At 40.9% G+C, this 16,919-nt stretch overlaps 1 protein-coding gene across 1 annotated transcript in view; it reads left to right on the top strand.

Annotated features, from left to right (window-relative positions):
- The window catches only part of LOC117430691 (nuclear protein AMMECR1-like), a 78,706-nt gene that overhangs the window by 21,721 nt on the left and 40,066 nt on the right, over positions 1 to 16,919 (top strand). Inside the window, exon 2 of the mRNA XM_059001180.1 lies at positions 10,885 to 10,995. Coding sequence (XP_058857163.1) covers positions 10,885 to 10,995 — 111 coding nt within the window. The remainder of the gene's footprint in view (positions 1 to 10,884; positions 10,996 to 16,919) is intronic.

Genomic DNA, 16,919 nt, shown 5'->3' with positions numbered 1-16,919 from the left:
AGAACTCCTGCAGCGAAACTGCTGCTGGGGAAAGTGGTCTCCAGACCTCCTCCCCCTTCTTCGTGGCCGGCAGCTCCCCTTTCTGGGGCTCCGGCCACCGTACTCCCTGCGGAGGTACGGGCAGCAGAGGCAGCTCCTGCTCCTCTGCTCCGGGCGGTGGCGGAGGCAGAGGCAGCTCCAGCTCCTCTGCTCCTGGCGGTGGTGGAGGCAGAGGCAGCTCCTGCTCCTCTGCTCCTGGAGGTGGTGGAGGCAGAGGCAGCTCCTGCTCCTCTGCTCCTGGAGGTGGTGGAGGCAGAGGCAGCTCCTGCTCCTCTCCTCCTGGAGGTGGTGGAGGCAGAGGCAGCTCCTGCTCCTCTGCTCCTGGAAGTGGTGGAGGCAGAGGCAGCTCCTGCTCCTCTGCTCCTGGCGGTGGTGGAGGCAGAGGCAGCTCCTGCTCCTCTGCTCCTAGTGGAGGAAGCGGTGGAGGTGGCGGAGGCAGAGGCAGCTCCTGCTCCTCTGCTCCTGGTGGTGGTGGAGGCAGAGGCAGCTCCTGCTCCTCTGCTCCTAGTGGAGGAAGCGGTGGAGGTGGCGGAGGCAGAGGCAGCTCCTCTGCTCCTGGCGGCGCTGGCTCCCTCCGCTGTGGCGGCTGGGCTGGTGCGCGCCGTGCTGCCTTCAGCAGCATGAATAGAGGCTGCTGGGGGACACCAGCCTCCTGCCCCTCTCCCCCCCAAAAATTTCCAGGGGGTTGGGCCTGTAACTCCTCCCCTTCCGGCCCTTGGGGCTGAACCAGCAGGCATTTTCCCTCTGCTGGTGGCTTGCCTCCCTTTGGGCTGTGGAAGCCCCGACTTGCCTCCCTTTGGGCTGTGGACGCACCGACTCCTCCCTTTTGGGCTGTGGACGCACCGACTCCTCCCTTTTGGGCTGTGGACGCACCGACTCCTCCCTTTTGGGCTGTGGACGCACCGACTCCCCCCTCTTGGGCTGTGGACGTTCGGGCTCCCCCCACTCAGGCGTAGGACGTTCGGGCTCCTCCCACTCAGGCGTAGGACGTTCGGGCCCCTCCCACTCAGGCGTAGGACGTTCGGGCTCCTCCCACTCAGGCGTAGGACGTTCGGGCTCCTCCCACTCAGGCGTAGGACGTTCAGGCTCCTCCCATTTGGGCTGTGGACGCTCAGGCTCCTCCCACTTGGGCTGTGGAGGCAAAACCAGCAGGCATTCACCCTCTGCTGGTGGAGATGGGGACAGCAGGTACTCACCCTCTGCTGGTGGAGATGGGGACAGCAGGTACTCACCCTCTGCTGGTGGTCCTGCTACCTGGGCTGCTGTTCCGTTGATGGTTGCCTCCAGGTAGCTGAGGACAAACTCCACACCTTCCTCCAAGGTGTTTGGGGTGTGTTCCTCCTGAAAGGCCTCCCATCTCTCACTGTCCATCATCCACAGGGCCCGGACGACCATGGGCAGAGACTGGGCCTCCAGCCCAGCATTCTCCAGGAACCAGCCCCGCAGTTTGATGGCGTCTTCTGCCATTGATTTTTTGTTTTGTTTTGTTTTTTTCCCCCAAAACAATATTTGTAATTTTTTTTTTTTTTTTTTTTTTTTTTTTAATCCATACCCCTCCTGGTCTGACGCTTGGAGGCGCGGCTATCCCACGAAGACACCACGTGTCACAAAGACGGCCAGAGTGGGTGGCGTCAGACCAGACAGGAATTCAAAACAAAGACAGTGGTTGATGATGAGCTGAGTGCAATGGCTGCACTCAGCGTTTATTAACAAATAAAAGGGTTGAAAACAGCACAAAACACGGGACACGGCACTATACGCCAAAGTAAAAAGACAAACAAAACGCACTAAACACAAACGGTGCTCGGAGACAAACAAACACGGTGAGTACACACACTTATCTTCACTTTTACGATCTTTAACTTAACTCTCCTCTCTCTCTCTCCCGTTCTCCTCTTCCGAACACCTAACCACGAGTGACTAAAAATGTGCCTATTTATACTGTTGTGCTGGGATTCAATTACTAATTAATTATTCACTTGAATCCCAGCACGTGAATTAATTCTGTGCAACCCCGTGCTCACATATTACATTTAACCAGCACGTGAAGTGATTTGTGCTCTCCTCGTGCCTAAATACAAATCTACACTTTAAATATACGTGAAACACAGACCCGTTTATATCCCGTGTACCAATCTATACACCAACATTAACACACACACGCACGCAACATACAACACAGATCACACAAATGCACACAGGGGCGGGGCACTTTGCCACAGTCTGGTACTTGCTGTAGGATTTGGGTGGGGGGGGGTGTCTGGTACTTGCTGTAGGATTGGGGGGGATGTCTGGTACTTGCTGTAGGATTGGGGGTGGGTGGGTGTCTGGTACTTGCTGTAGGATTTTGGGTGTGTGTCTGGTACTTGCTGTACACACTATCTCCAGCACTACACTATTTTCTGTGTGAAAACTAGAATCAAACTCTACCCACCTGCACAACCTCCAAAATGTCTGTGTTGCTGAGAGTAGTAAATGTGTTGTAAACTGTGGGGTCTCTTCAGTAGAGCTTATTGTTGGTGGATCTAAACTCTGCTGCAGTTAAATTTATGAAATGGCACCAGCCCTGGCCTTTTTACTGATCTTTTTATTGGAACTAAAAAGACAAACTGCCCCTCCACTGTTTTTTTCGCTTGGTGTATACACACCATTATACAAGTTATTGCTCATTAAGTACAATAGAGGTGGAACATTTTATGCAGAAACACTGTTTTGTGTAGGGCTGCAACGAAGGGTACATTTTGACCTCAGAAGGTTCGAATCTTCCTTCAGTAATGTGTTCCGAACATAAAATGTGCCATCTGTATTGTACTGTAATGAGCAATAACATTGTATAATGGTGTGCATACACTGAGCGAAAAACAGTGAAGGGGCAGTTTGTCTTTTTAGTTCCAATAAAAAGATCAGTAAAAGGCCAGGGCTGGTGCCATTTTATGGTACTCATTTGCATAATTTACTGGTGACATCACCATAGCTACTTGTTTTATATTTGATTGAAAGTCCTGTTTTATGGGTAATCCATATAAATAGAATAACACATTCACATGTAGTTTAAAAATGTGATATAGAACAGCAATAATTTAAATAAAAATAAAAATGCATGTTATTTATTTACACATAATTGAAGGTATTTGCGATACATACAGTAAGTTAGCATTGCACAACTGCAGTGGACTGAGGCAAAACAAAGCTTTAATTAAGCCACCGTTCCAAGCAGGTTGTCAGTCACATTTTACTACTACTAAAAATATTAATACTAATAATAATATGAACTTACACTTGTCAAAGTGACCCCAGAGATTGGTTATACTTCCATTATACAAGTCGCTTGCACAGTTTGCATTCAACTTTTTTTTTGGTCGCCTGGGCATTTAACAAAAAAATCCCAAACAGCAGAGGGTTTTTGAGACATTTCTTTCAGTACAGCTTACGCTATACAACGCTTTGCTGTCGAAATGGATAATGAAGAAATTAAAAGTTTGCTTCTGAATAACACGAGCTGGAGAGGGGAGGGACGGACGGTGCTCAGTTTTCAAAATGAAAATTATTAGTGTTATCGTATATTTTGTATGTGCTTTGGATACTATACCCTGCTCCATACACAGCTGTGGCACCATATATTATATTATTATATTATCTATTTCTTAGCCGACGCCCTTATCCAGGGCGACTTACAGTTGTTACAAGATATCACATTATTTTTTTTACATACAATTACCCATTTATACAGTTGGAGCAATCTAGGTAAAGTACCTTGCTCAAGGGTACAACAGCAGTGTCCCCCCCACCTGGGATTGAACCCACGACCTTCTGGTCAAGAGTCCAGAGCCCTAACCACTACTCCACACTGCTGGCATATAGAGTATAACGATTTGGTAGCGGATTTTAATACAACAATTTTTGTTTACGTAATATGAATTTTGCATGTGAGTGACATTTAATGTGTGATTTATAGAATTCATTATTGACAAACAGTTTAACGGGGGGAAAAAAACAAAAAAAACAGTGCTTCAATGTCGTCTGATGAACCTTCAAAGGTTTAAAACAACCTTCGAATCCCTGGCTAGTGAACGAACCTTCAAACACAGTTTTGTGATTTATTTATCCCCCCCCCCATGACAAAAACAGTTAGTAGGTTTGCATGGTTTGTCAGCTTTAACAGTTAGCAAGAAAACACATTTTTTGCCTTGTTACGATCGGCACTTAGTTCTTTACTTTGCCCCCCAACTTACCAAAGCAAGATGCCTGTGGTTAGATACAGGTTATCACAAAGCATCTGGTTCTGTAATAGGTAATTTAAGATGATGATATGGGGAGGCAGGAAGATTAAAAACTTAGGCTCTCGTATCAGAAACCTGCTGCTCCCATTGCAGTTAGCTGCAATGTTACACTAACACTGTTTTTCACACTAGGCTCAGGCATTTTACAGTAAAGGGGGAGACCACATGGCCAGACTTGCTACGGTTTGTTCTCATAGCAGACCAAAGAACCAAACTGATCCTGAAATAGTGTTTTTAACAAAGTACAGGCAGTTAAAACAGTATCTGCATCCACAGTAGACTTGGTGCAGCACTTGTTTACGCAGCTGCATTAACAGCGTGGAGTGAACCATTGCGAGTGTTGGCAGTAGTGATACTGATTTGATATTGGGGGAGAAAGATGTTGGGTATTAATTGGATAGTTGGGAGTGTCTGAATGTACTGGTAGAAGTTAGTCATGGAAAAGTGCACAACACTTTTGCGTTGGGTAAACTCTTACTTGTGTGCTTGTGTTCTGTAAATCTCGTAGTCTGTATGTACTGTTGGCATGGCATGTTTCTGGACTACTGCAGCTTGCTGCGGTATAATTTCATTTTGTATTTAACATACAGTATGTGGGAGAATGTAAACATTATTATGGGGTAAGTTGAAGCACTCCTCTTTAATATTGTGTGGCGGAAGTTAACAGCATGCAGAATTTGCAGTAGTACAAATTCTGATTTTCATTTTCCCTTTCTATTGACATTAATCCAATTTTGCAATCTGTTCATTCATCCAAGCTGTCTTGCTAAGCCAAGCTGCATGCAATCTTGCATGTCTACAATTAGCATCTTTCCCCCTGCCAGGAGGGATGGCTGTTGAGAGTGCTTAAACACAAGTGTCTACACATGTATTTCTTCCAGGAAACAATACAGATATTAAAAGCTGTTGCTGCATCTTGCCTTAAGTGACATTAAAATCTGTGAGAACAAAGGGTATTTAAATATTATTATGTAGTGCTATATATGCCATTGTGCAGTACATGTACTGTGTACTATATTCTTGCAAATATAAAGATGTAGAGGTATCATGTTTATCAAGATCCTATCAAAAGTACAAATGCCATTTGCTTTCATTGGCATTCCAGTTCCTGGAGTCCTGCTATAACTGTACATGGTACAGTTTTGTATTTAACAAACATCACAAAGGATCCCCTTCACAGCATTACAAAGCCTGAATCACTGGTCCAATTGCTGTCCGACTCTGGGCTGGAGCAGCACATAAACTAATCCAAAGCACCTGTTACAAAGCTGGAAGATTCATTGAGTGTACAGCAGTGTCCCTCGCTACTTGTTTTTAGATTTTATCCACTGTTCTCTCCTCACACACGTGATGCTTCCTGCAGTTCTTGTCTCAAGAATCTCTCTGAAATGTGTCACTGTTATCTGTTGGAGAAAAGATCTTGAATCCCTCCAATCAGCATTCAGAAGTAGTCCGTTCCAGTTTGTAATTTCTTTTTGTCCCCTTTCCCATAAAAAAAAAAAACTACTATAAAAATCTAAAACAAAACCACCTTTCCCAGTGCAGCTGGCCAATGCCCCTCCTTCCTGACTTGCATCTATCATTGATTCGTTCTGAATACTTTAATCCCTCCCAACTACTGAGTGGCAGCAAATTCTACATTTCTATTGGAGACTTAAAAAACGAGATAGAAGGCTTGTTCGTGGGAAATGTGAAATTTAAGAAAAATGCATACACATAAATAACTCAGAAGAATGTGCCCATGACCATAAGAAAGAAGATACAACTAAGTGTGCGAATACTATCAAGTTACTATTGTGACAAAACCGCCGAAGCATTTTGGAAAGTAACACAAAAGCCCTGAAAAAAACGAAAAAAAGCACTGAAATAAAAACAGCCCTACTTAAGATCCTCAGCATTACATTACTGCACATATACACTTAATCTGTAACAGTAAATAGTGTAATGTGAAGCCAGACCTGCCGTGTTTACCAAGTGTCCAGATGCTTGTTTGGTTTGTTTGTGTGTATAGTTGTGTATAAAGTGGTAGCACCAGCCACACCGTTTCTCAATTTGCCACAATCCTTGGACAATATTATGATTATTGACACAATCATTGGCGAACTCAGTTTGTTTGCAAGTTTGGTACCAATACTATATTCAAGTTTTTGATGCTTTGCTTCGTTTCTGATGGCAATTAAATCTTAATTCACACAGAACTACCATCTTGAAGCAGAAACGCAAGTGACACAAATGACAGGCTTGCTGTTGATTTTATACACTTCCGCATCTGTGGGTCTAATTATGCCGTGGTTTCATTCTGTAATCTGGTTATTTTCCAGTTGACATGTTTGGTTGAAATAAAAGTGCATTTTATATTAGCTAAAATAATAAAGGAATTTATTCCTGAAACACCCGTGGATCTTGCCCCATGCCCCACTCGCTTTTAGAAAGGCTCTGGTGACGGAGACTGCAGGTGTAATGATTACATGTCCGTGATTTATTTAGCCTTCCTATGTAGTATATACAGTAATTTCATATGATAATGTACTGTGGGTGGGTGGTTGTCACAGCAGGATACATTTCCAAAAGTTGTCCCAGCAAAACAAGTTTGAGAACCCCTGGTTTAGATCATTAACATAAGAGACTGCACATCTACTGCAGAACCTCCCTGAGAGCCAGGGCGGGTTGGGTCCCCTCCAGTTGAGAGTGACGGCTCATTTCCAGCGGGGTCCTGGCTTCCCCATTCGTACAGCTGGGTGGGACTGAGGGGTTTGTGCAGGTTCACTCAGAGTCAGTGGCTTGGCTGAGATCGCTCTGTCTGGGATCCAGGTAATTAGGGAAGTGCCTTGAGGGATTGTGTTGTGGCATCTGCCCAAGTGAGACTGCAGGTTATTTCCAGCTGGTTTGCACTGGCTTTGTGGCTGATTGTCGGGTTAAAGACTATGTTGTACAATGTAGGTCAGGGCTAGTTTGGCGTTTTCTTTAAAAACAATTATTCTGAAATTATTATTATTATTATTATTATTATTATTCTTATTATTATTGATGTAAATTACTCTTGCCTTTTTTAAAATGTTTCATTTTTAGACATTAATTTAATAAGCAGATCCTAAATTCTAAAGGCATTATTTAGAATGTGTGAAAGAAAATGTGATTAATCAGGAACATGATTCTGCACCAATGTATTTGTAGGTCGAGAACTGCCACTCCACCTGTGATCAGGCTTGGTATTGACATTCTCCACAGCAGTGGTCCTCTGTCATGTATTTAAGACTGCAGTAGCTAATTCTATCCATAAATTCACTGTATGACAGCAGTTTAAAGAGAAGCCAAACAAGTATTGTTTTTAATATTGATGTGTTGTAGAATGTGTACAAAACGAGCATGCTGATATTTCTTTTACATGCGTTTATTTAGCATCGTTTATTGAATGATGCTCAGACAAAATATTTCATTGAGGAAAAGTACCCTCCACCCTAGTACTATAGTACTGTGGTGCTCTGCCTGCATTCTTAGCAATATAATGGCTTTTATTACTTTTTGAAAAATGAACAAAATATCCAAATGAATATTTAAATTGAGCGAATGTCTGAACGTGAATCCTGTGTTCGTCCCAGCACTAGTATTGACTGCATCATTTATGTAAGTACACTGCATCAAATATGTAAGTACACTGTCAATTCAGTGTTTAGCTTGTAGTTTACGTTGTGTTTCCCTTTTATAGGTCCATCTTGACTTGTTATATTTGCAAAGGGAAAAACTACCACAGTTGTCACTTAATTACTTCCAGGCGCATCAGCAGAATGTCTTGTTTAGGCTAAACATGCAGAGGAAGAAGATGGCAAAGAACAGCCTGTAAGTGCTAAAACGCCCAAAGTTAGTCACGCAAGTTAGTTTTGAAATATCTTATTTTTAAATTCCTCGATTTTGTTTAGTGATGTATTTCTTGTTAACATAACAGGTACTTAAAGTAAAGCATTCACTTGACCACTCCATAGGCCTCATGAGAGATTTATAATCTTTTATGGTTAATATGACACGGGGCACAGGTGAAATCTCATTGAAAGGCAGGAAACAGACAGTAAAGCCTATGGGAGGCACACATGAAAGGAATAACATTAGAATACATTTTTTGATACTCCTTGAACCAAACAACACGTGTAGTAACTATTTGTGTAGCTATGTGTGTGTTTGAGGGTACAGGGATAGCAGTCAGTGAAAATGTGCTCTGGACCTTGACCTTGCTGTAACCAAGAATTGTGGATCTTCACTTAAAATAATTCCCTTGGCTTCAGAGCATTAGAGTCTGGGATTGTTTCAATCTGTATGGTGCGCACATTTATTGTTTCAATCAACGTGATGCAAGCATCTTTAGACTGATCTCTTTATTTATTTTCAGTGAAATGTCAAATGCTTTTTTTGTGTATAGTACAGTTTTGTATTAAAGTGAAGACATTACTGAGTTTTTCCATTCTGGTTTGAATCATGGCTGTTGCTAGGTGTTTGTTTCTGCGTTTGTAGAAAGAGCCTGTTCTCAATACTGCAGCACTGTGAGCATTAGTGTTCTTGTTTCCAGGATGTCATTGGATTGACTTATTGCTTGCTTGCTAATGTCTTTCACACAGTTGTTGGTTTTGCCAAGGTTACCTCTACAAGATTAAAAGCTATTAATCGTAATGCAGCATGGCACAAGCTTTCCTTCTCACAGACCCCGGTTCCAGCTTCATTTGGGTTGTAAGTCATTTGTCTGACATCCGAACAGGATGATCTTCTTTAATTATTGTACAAAAGCATGCTTTGCTGCCCAGCTAGTATTGTTCCGAGAAGTTTCAATATATGTATGCTGACACAAGCAGGAGATTAACACGATTAGGTTTCTCGGCATGGTCGCGTCGGGAAACCTTATGTTATTGGTAACAGTGAGTCTACACAGGCTTGTTGCACTCGTTACATTTCACTGCATCTTGTAATGAGGAGCCTTCTGAGGAAGTTCTGTATTATCTACCTTATAATAATGTGCATGTAAACACTGAGGCATACGGATAAATGATACATGCAAGTGTCAGTAGTAAAGTGAATACAGGCCTACAGTAACACTGAGCCAAGTGTTCTGATCACTGTCTGGTCTGTACTGGTGACTCCGCTATGTTCGTGTTCCTGTGAATGAAGTGAAGGAAAAGGCCATTTCAGAACACCTTTTATATTCAATGAGCTGTACAAAACAAGTCTCAGTCCTGCTTGGCTTCCTGACACTGGAGCATTCCATCCACATCTACATGCCTTTACCGTCAATCACCATAATCACGGCTGTCTTGCCCTTGCATTTTTCTACTGGAACCAAGCTTCTAAACCAACTGATGATCCCTCTAGCCTTAGTAAAGTGTCTGAGGAAGATCTTTTTGTGAACTGATTATACTGCATTTTGATAAAGGTTTTGAAGTGTCAGTGACACAAAATACAAGTTTCAGTGTCTCAAATAGCAGAGACAAGTGACTGCAGGTAGCCTACTTACTCAAAGTAGTTTTGTTTAAACAAGTTATTTACAGTTTTCAAAACGTTTTAGGAAAGTGAAGAAATCCTTTTTGTACAAAATCCAGATGTGTAAATCATTTGTAATAACATCAGAAGCTTACTTGTGCAATGTCATGTGAACTGTAGACAAATCCAGTATCGTAAGTCTGTGTTTTAAAAATGTATTTTTTAATGGTGTTGCTATACGAATTTCACCCCCTGCCAAAATTAAATAACTCGTGCAGCACCACATTGTTTTGAACAAAGGATATGAAAACTACTCTAGGAGTAGCTAGCATTATATTTGTGCATCAAACAACATTACTCTTGAAGACTTAGTACACTTTCCATTTGCACCATGCAAAATCTCTTGTCTCCAATCCTGCAACCAGATGTTACACCAAGGGTGTAGTGGTACGGCAATTTTGTTTGGCATAGTAATTTTGCATACCACGGTTTTCTCGTCTGGTTCCTCAAAATAATTCCAAACGTGACTTTGCCTCGTTCCTTTGTTTAGAGATGCAATTTTATTAAAAATATACAGTATAACAAACGTCAGAAAAAAACACCTTTCTTACCCCGTGTGGACTGAACCATACCAAGCCCACTACAGCACGTACACACAGTGTACCAATGAAGCGCCAGATAGAATAGAAGAAAAAAAGGGGTGAGGGAAAGATGTTGAGCCTTTATTAAGGCCATTGCTAATGGTAGTTGAATATTTAGGTACTCTATTTCAATACATGCATTACCTGCTAACCATTTCCAAGCTGTCCACTTACAACTTTGACCTAGGGATTTGCCTAATCCAACGAGGCAGGATAACACTGTCTCTTACCTAGTCAACGTAGAATGCTGAATTTTGGGACTGGCTCATAAACCATTAAGGATGCAGTGCCTTAGGTTTTGTATTTATTTTGTGTCATTACCCAGTGTGTCATCTTACTCAGTAGATGTGATCAGTCATAAGCTATGAACCACATGTTGGAATAATGCAATCTTACTGACCTTTTCATTTGATTATGATTTATTTATTTTTGTATTTTTGTATTTTTGTATTTTTTTCCACCAGCCCGCTGTTTGTCACATGGAAGATTGGCCGTGATAAGCGATTGAGGGGTTGTATAGGTACTTTTTCTGCCATGAACCTGCACTCAGGACTCAGGGAGTACACACTTACCAGGTAAGAACTTGTCAACTGCTGTATCATTCTCTTCTGTTTTTCTACTGAGGCTGTAAAAAAAAAAAAAAAAAAAAAAGCTTCAACAGTAAAAAAACATTTTACACCCTTTAATTGGTGCCATTATGTCCCAATATCTTGATGCATTTTACACCACTGAAAATATATAAATGGTTAATAACTTTCCACCAGAGGTTAAATGTTTTAATGTAGTTTTACTGTATCACGAATGTTTGAAACAATTTGCATGCTTGAACACAGCCCTGCTGGCGTTAGTTTAGTGCATAGACATATCTAAGGGCTTCCTGTACTCTCATTCTGCTGGAGCTGTGACTGTAAAGTGATTGTACCATCGAACGGCACTGTCACAAAACAACGAGTAACAATTTTCAGAGTCTGCGAGAGGCATGCAGTACAGTGTTGCTGTGATACAATCAAACTACTCTTTTTCCATTTATGTAGTCCTGTGTTCTCATTTCCAAATTCAGCACGATTAATTTAATTATGGGAGAAAATTGTACTTACGAGAGTAACATCGTCAGGCTTGTTACTGCAATTACTTGGCAGAGCTGTGATTAATCCAAAGCTATACTATACAAAACCCAATAGAAAGTGTACAAAGACTGCTTGAATTGATTACGCTTTATATATTATGGAGCTTGCTTTTGCCAGGGCATGTATGGGTTCTGATAATATAGAACAGCTTTTGTTTTGAATGGTTAAACTTTTGCAAACTCAAATTAGTGAGCTGGTATACTGTGGAAATGTATAACATCAAGTAAATACCATGGTATAAATCATGCAAGTTATAAAATGAAGGCTTATTAAAATGGAGAAATAATGTAAATGACTTTGAAAATGGGATTCATTCCCAAACATGGCGCAAAAAATGTAATTAAGAATCGCACTTTCTTTCACAGAATGCTTTAAACTTTGGCTATTTTGTATTTCATAAAGACCAAAAGCTGAAAAAGGCTAAGTAATTTTAACTTTATTTTTGATAGACAATCAGAATTTTAACTTTAAAAGAACACCCTAGAGTTGTACAATGTTATGCCACAGTATGTATTATTTGAACTATTAATATCTATCCTTTGCTCAAAACAGTGTGGTGCTGCAACGTACCAAAAAAAAGTGCTTTTTGTGGATGGTAAACAGAATTAGGAAATGATCAGTCATATTACTTAAAACACAAACAATTACTAGCGCAGGTTATTTAAGAGCAGAAGAGAGTGATTTGATTTTGGCATGCGGGCCCAAATACGTATAGCAGCGCATCATTTTGTTTTATTTTAACAGATGTATGATATTGGATTTGTCTACGTTCACATTGCACAAGTAAGCTTCTAATGTTAACAAATGATCTGGATTTTGTACAAGAAGATTTCATCACTTACCTAAAACATTGTGAAAACTGTAAATAACTTTAAACAAAACTACTTTGAGAATAAATAGGCTTTGCAGCTGCAGTCGCCTGGCTGCTAATAAATGCAGACATTGAAACGTGTGTTGCTGACAGTTTCCGCAAGCCATTGCATTAATCTGTTCACACTAAATTAGAATACGTTGACTATTACACTTAGAGCTATGTATAAGTTGATAAACGTGTAGATTTTATAAGGCTGCATTATAATAAAATCATAATGATGTGTCAGACAGTGAAGATTGCCTTCGTACAAGTTATTAGGTGTTTCCTGATACTTGTATTTTCTGAGTATTTGTCAGCAGGGATTAAATCAAAACACACTTGTTTATTTAATTTGATTTCAAAACTAGAAAAGCTGCCCTTCCCTCGCCTTTACAATTAAGTACTAATCAATAGCAATTAACTTTCACTATGAGTGTTTTAAAAGCCAGTTGGAGGTGGATTTTTCTATCGTACAGGACGCTGACATTTTTACTGCCATACCGAGACAAACTGACAATTATATTTATTTTACAAAACTAGCAGATGCAACTGATTTGTCACGTAAATGTGCCCTTTCCTTAAGCCCAACACAAGCTAGGACTGTGGAAACTGGGATATGTGTTTATCAGGCTCGGGACAACAATCCCACAATTCACTGCAGAGATGATGCATTTCTTTTTTTTTTTTTTTTTTTGGAATGTCCAAGTAATAATTACACTATGGAACACAATTTTTGTTCCTGGGTAGTAAGTGTTATTTCCTAATTGCTTATGCCTCAAAAGTATAGAAAATGGCTATTATTCCCCACAAACTTTGCTTTTGTGACCAGGACAGTGATATTTTGAAATTTACCTATTTCCAATGAGAAAACGGGCGAATTTGTGTCTTTTTGTTCACATAGTCAGAAAAAAACAACATATGAATCCAAATTAACATGTATTTATACTAAAGTAATACAATAATGACTACAAAAGATTTAGAAGCGAGTAGTTTTTCGAGATTTATGATTATACTGTAAATCACTTTCACGAATCAGCCCCCAAATGTAGTCTCCCATCATGTTCTCGTTATACTGTCCTTGGTAGCGGCGTTCAAAGTCCAGTATATCCTGGTGGAAGCGCTCGCCTTGCTCCTCCGAGTACGCTCCTTGAATTTATCAAGATGAGCATCAAGGATATGGACTTTGAGGGACATCCTACAGCCCATTGTGCCGTAGTTCTTCACCAGAGTCTCAACCAGCTCCACATAGTTTTCGGCCTTGTGATTGCCCAGGAAGCCCCGAACCACTGCGACAAAGCTGTTCCAAGCCGCTTTCTCCTTACTAGTGAGCTTCTTGGGGAATTCATTGCACTCCAGGATCTTATTTATCTGTGGTCCGATGAAGACACCGACTTTGACCTTTGCCTCAGACAGCTTAGGGAAAAAGTCTTGAAGGTACTTGAAGGCTGCCGACTCCTTATCTAGAGCTCTGACAAATTGTTTCATAAGGCCCAATTTGATGTGCAGTGGTGGCATCAGCACCTTCCAGGGGTCCACCAGTGGCTCCCACTTGACGTTGTTCCTCCCCACAGAGAACTCGGTCCGCTGTGGCCAGTCCCGCCTGTGGTAGTGCGCCTTGGTGTCCCTGCTGTCCCAAAGGCAAAGATAGCAGGGAAACTTGGTAAAACTGCCTTGGAGACCCATCAGGAATGCCACCATTTTGAAGTCTCCTATGACCTTGATGCCATCTCAGAAAAATGCAGATATGTATCCACTTAGGCAGCTGGAACTAAACTGAACTGGTGGGCTTAAGGCCCCTGTATTTATACTACTATTTATATTACTGGAAAGTTGTAGAAGTTACTCCAAGTTTACTCAGCACTGACTCTATCTGGAATGTTCTGGAAAATAGGTAAATTTCAAAATATCACTGTCCTGGTCACAAAAGCAAAGTTTGTGGGGAATAATAGCCATTTTCTATACTTTTGAGGCATAAGCAATTAGGAAATAACACTTACTACCCAGGAACAAAAAAAAAAAAAAAATGTTACACGGTATTATTATTATTATTATTATTATTATTATTATTATTATTATTATTATTATTATTATTCAACCTGGCTCACCACTGCAACCCCCAAACTAATTTGGGAGAGACGAAGACGAGCACTGTTGTCCTCAGAAACGAGTGCCGCCAGCCGTCCACTTTTTTTCGCTCTGCAAGCCCACCGTCCAGCCATATTCAGAACTTGCAGTGTCGGAAAACCACGCAGTTCTGATTTGCGTACAGGTCGGCCTGCAGGCGCACTGCCAGCCACAGAGGTCACTGGTATGCGGTGAGCCAAGGACTCCCCAGATCACTTGTGCGTTGCTGGGTGAAAAAAAAGAAATCTTTGACCCACGTGACAGCTGTGTTACGTCTTGACACAACATTTAACCAGTCGTTAAGGGGCGGGTTTTCTGTGTGAAGCACTTTGAGAGGCTAAAATGTTAATGACCTGCTAAAAAAATAACCGATTTTTATTTTCAAACAGAAATAGTGACAATGAATGCATGCTTTTCAAAATAAGCCGGCGATCGGCGCAATCCACCGCCTAATACTATATTTGCGGCGGCTACTTCATTAAAAATATTAAGACTATATTTGGATATTATCATTCAGTCCTTTTGTTGTATTATTGTACTGTAAGGGGATATATTATACTACATAATAGCTATACATATGCACCAAAAAAAAAAAAACATTGTGATATCGTAAAAATATGTACCCAGGTGCTTGAGATATATTGGGGGTTCATGTATAGAGGCTGTACGCCTTTAAGAAGAAAGGTGTGATGGGATATCAGCAGAACACTTGTCAGCTGACGTACAAATGCTTAAGTGCAGAAGTTCTGGATTATTACACTCTGGTTTCATGCAACAGTTATGATGGTGACCATGTACTGTTGTGCTAAAAAAGATGTTAATGAACAGTTGCATTCAAAAAATGTAGAGCAGCGAAAAACAAAAATAGATGTGCATTAATAAAATGCCTTGTAAACTTAACAAAGAAAACAATTTAAATGAAGCAATAAGCTCAATAATTGATCTAAAAAGGAAGTGAAAAGGTTGCCCCCCCCTTTTTTTTTGTGAACTCCAATAAACCTACGTTATATTTCCTGAGTCAAATCGTACCGTGCCTAAATAAGCACGGTCATTTACCATAATAAAAAACAGTAATAAAATGTAGACCATAAAAAAGAGCAACCAGATATAGTCAACGAAAGACAACACATTAGTCAAATTCTTTGTCGTATTTTATATTTAAGGTAAGGCAAGTTTATTTTTCCATTAAAAGTGCTCCAGGCTATAATATTCTGCTGCCCAGCTGTACAGAATTCCTGGGGAGAACCCTGAGGTTGGTTGGTTGGTTTGTTTGTTTGTTTGTTTGTTCGTTTGTTATTGTGTAAACAAGGGAAACAAAGGGACCATGTTGTTTTTGTGTTTTATTCCATTTCATTAATACCCAACAACTTCACATTTCTTAAAGGCAGTTACTCAGAAAATATGAGCATCGGCACACCCTGCAAGTTGTGCTACTAAACCTGTGTATCTCTGCCTAACGTTTCTTCAGCTCTTTGCAGTGCTTTATCTAGTTTTTCGTGATGTCTCTGAGGAGTTGTATTTTTATTTTAGCTGCAATACACCTGCGTAGAAAGCTTTTTGTTTTACCAGTGAAGTTAGATGAGAAAGCTGATTAGTACTTGAGACTTGTTTTATATAGAAGATTAAATAAAATCAATTTCAAATGAAAATGACCTTTTCCTTCACTTTGTTCATAGAAACACAAGCATACCATTAACCATACTGTAATTATGGTATTTGCTGTGCAGCATAACAGGAACAGTGCCAATACAAGAATGTACCTTATCCATGGTTAACTTGAAATGGGATGCCAACTCGCCCCTATCAGAATGGTATAGATCAGGGTTTAATATCACTGCAAATATAGGTTTGGAGACTGGTTAGTTTTGGTGCAGTACACAGCTATATTTTCTTTGACCTTGTTGAAAATCTAAGTGTGTGTTTTGCTGCAGTTGTCTCCTGAAGTTTACATTTCCGCTGCGCTGCTGGGAATTTTAATTAAATATCTCTGTAGTGGTGCAAAGGGAACAATCACCCCCCGCCCCCCTAAATAACCTGTAACATTACACTGATTGTTTGTCATTTCCATACTGTGAGTAAACGTGAGGGAATACAGCACCTTACTGTACCCTTCACCCATTAGGACCCCATCACATTTCAGCAGGAATGTATTACTGGAATAGGGAGCAGGCATTGTTCAGTTGTGTGGACAGCAGGATTGATAGATCTTGTATCGCATGTTTCAGATAGTTCTGTGTGTGTGTTGTGGAGGGGGCTGCTCCTGTACCAGTAAACAGTGTGTGGTTCTGCCAAAATATCTGCAGTCTTTATTGATACCACCAGTGTAGTAATTTAGGTGAATTCTCGTGAGGTCTAGCGGTGTAATTTTGGTAGTTGGTAGTTCACCAGTGCATAT

The sequence above is a fragment of the Acipenser ruthenus genome, chromosome 26, assembly GCF_902713425.1.
Source record: "Acipenser ruthenus chromosome 26, fAciRut3.2 maternal haplotype, whole genome shotgun sequence".
Lineage (NCBI taxonomy): Eukaryota > Metazoa > Chordata > Actinopteri > Acipenseriformes > Acipenseridae > Acipenser > Acipenser ruthenus.
The sequence above is the reverse complement of the archived record's forward strand: the minus strand, read 5'-3'. Positions and strand labels throughout refer to the sequence as shown.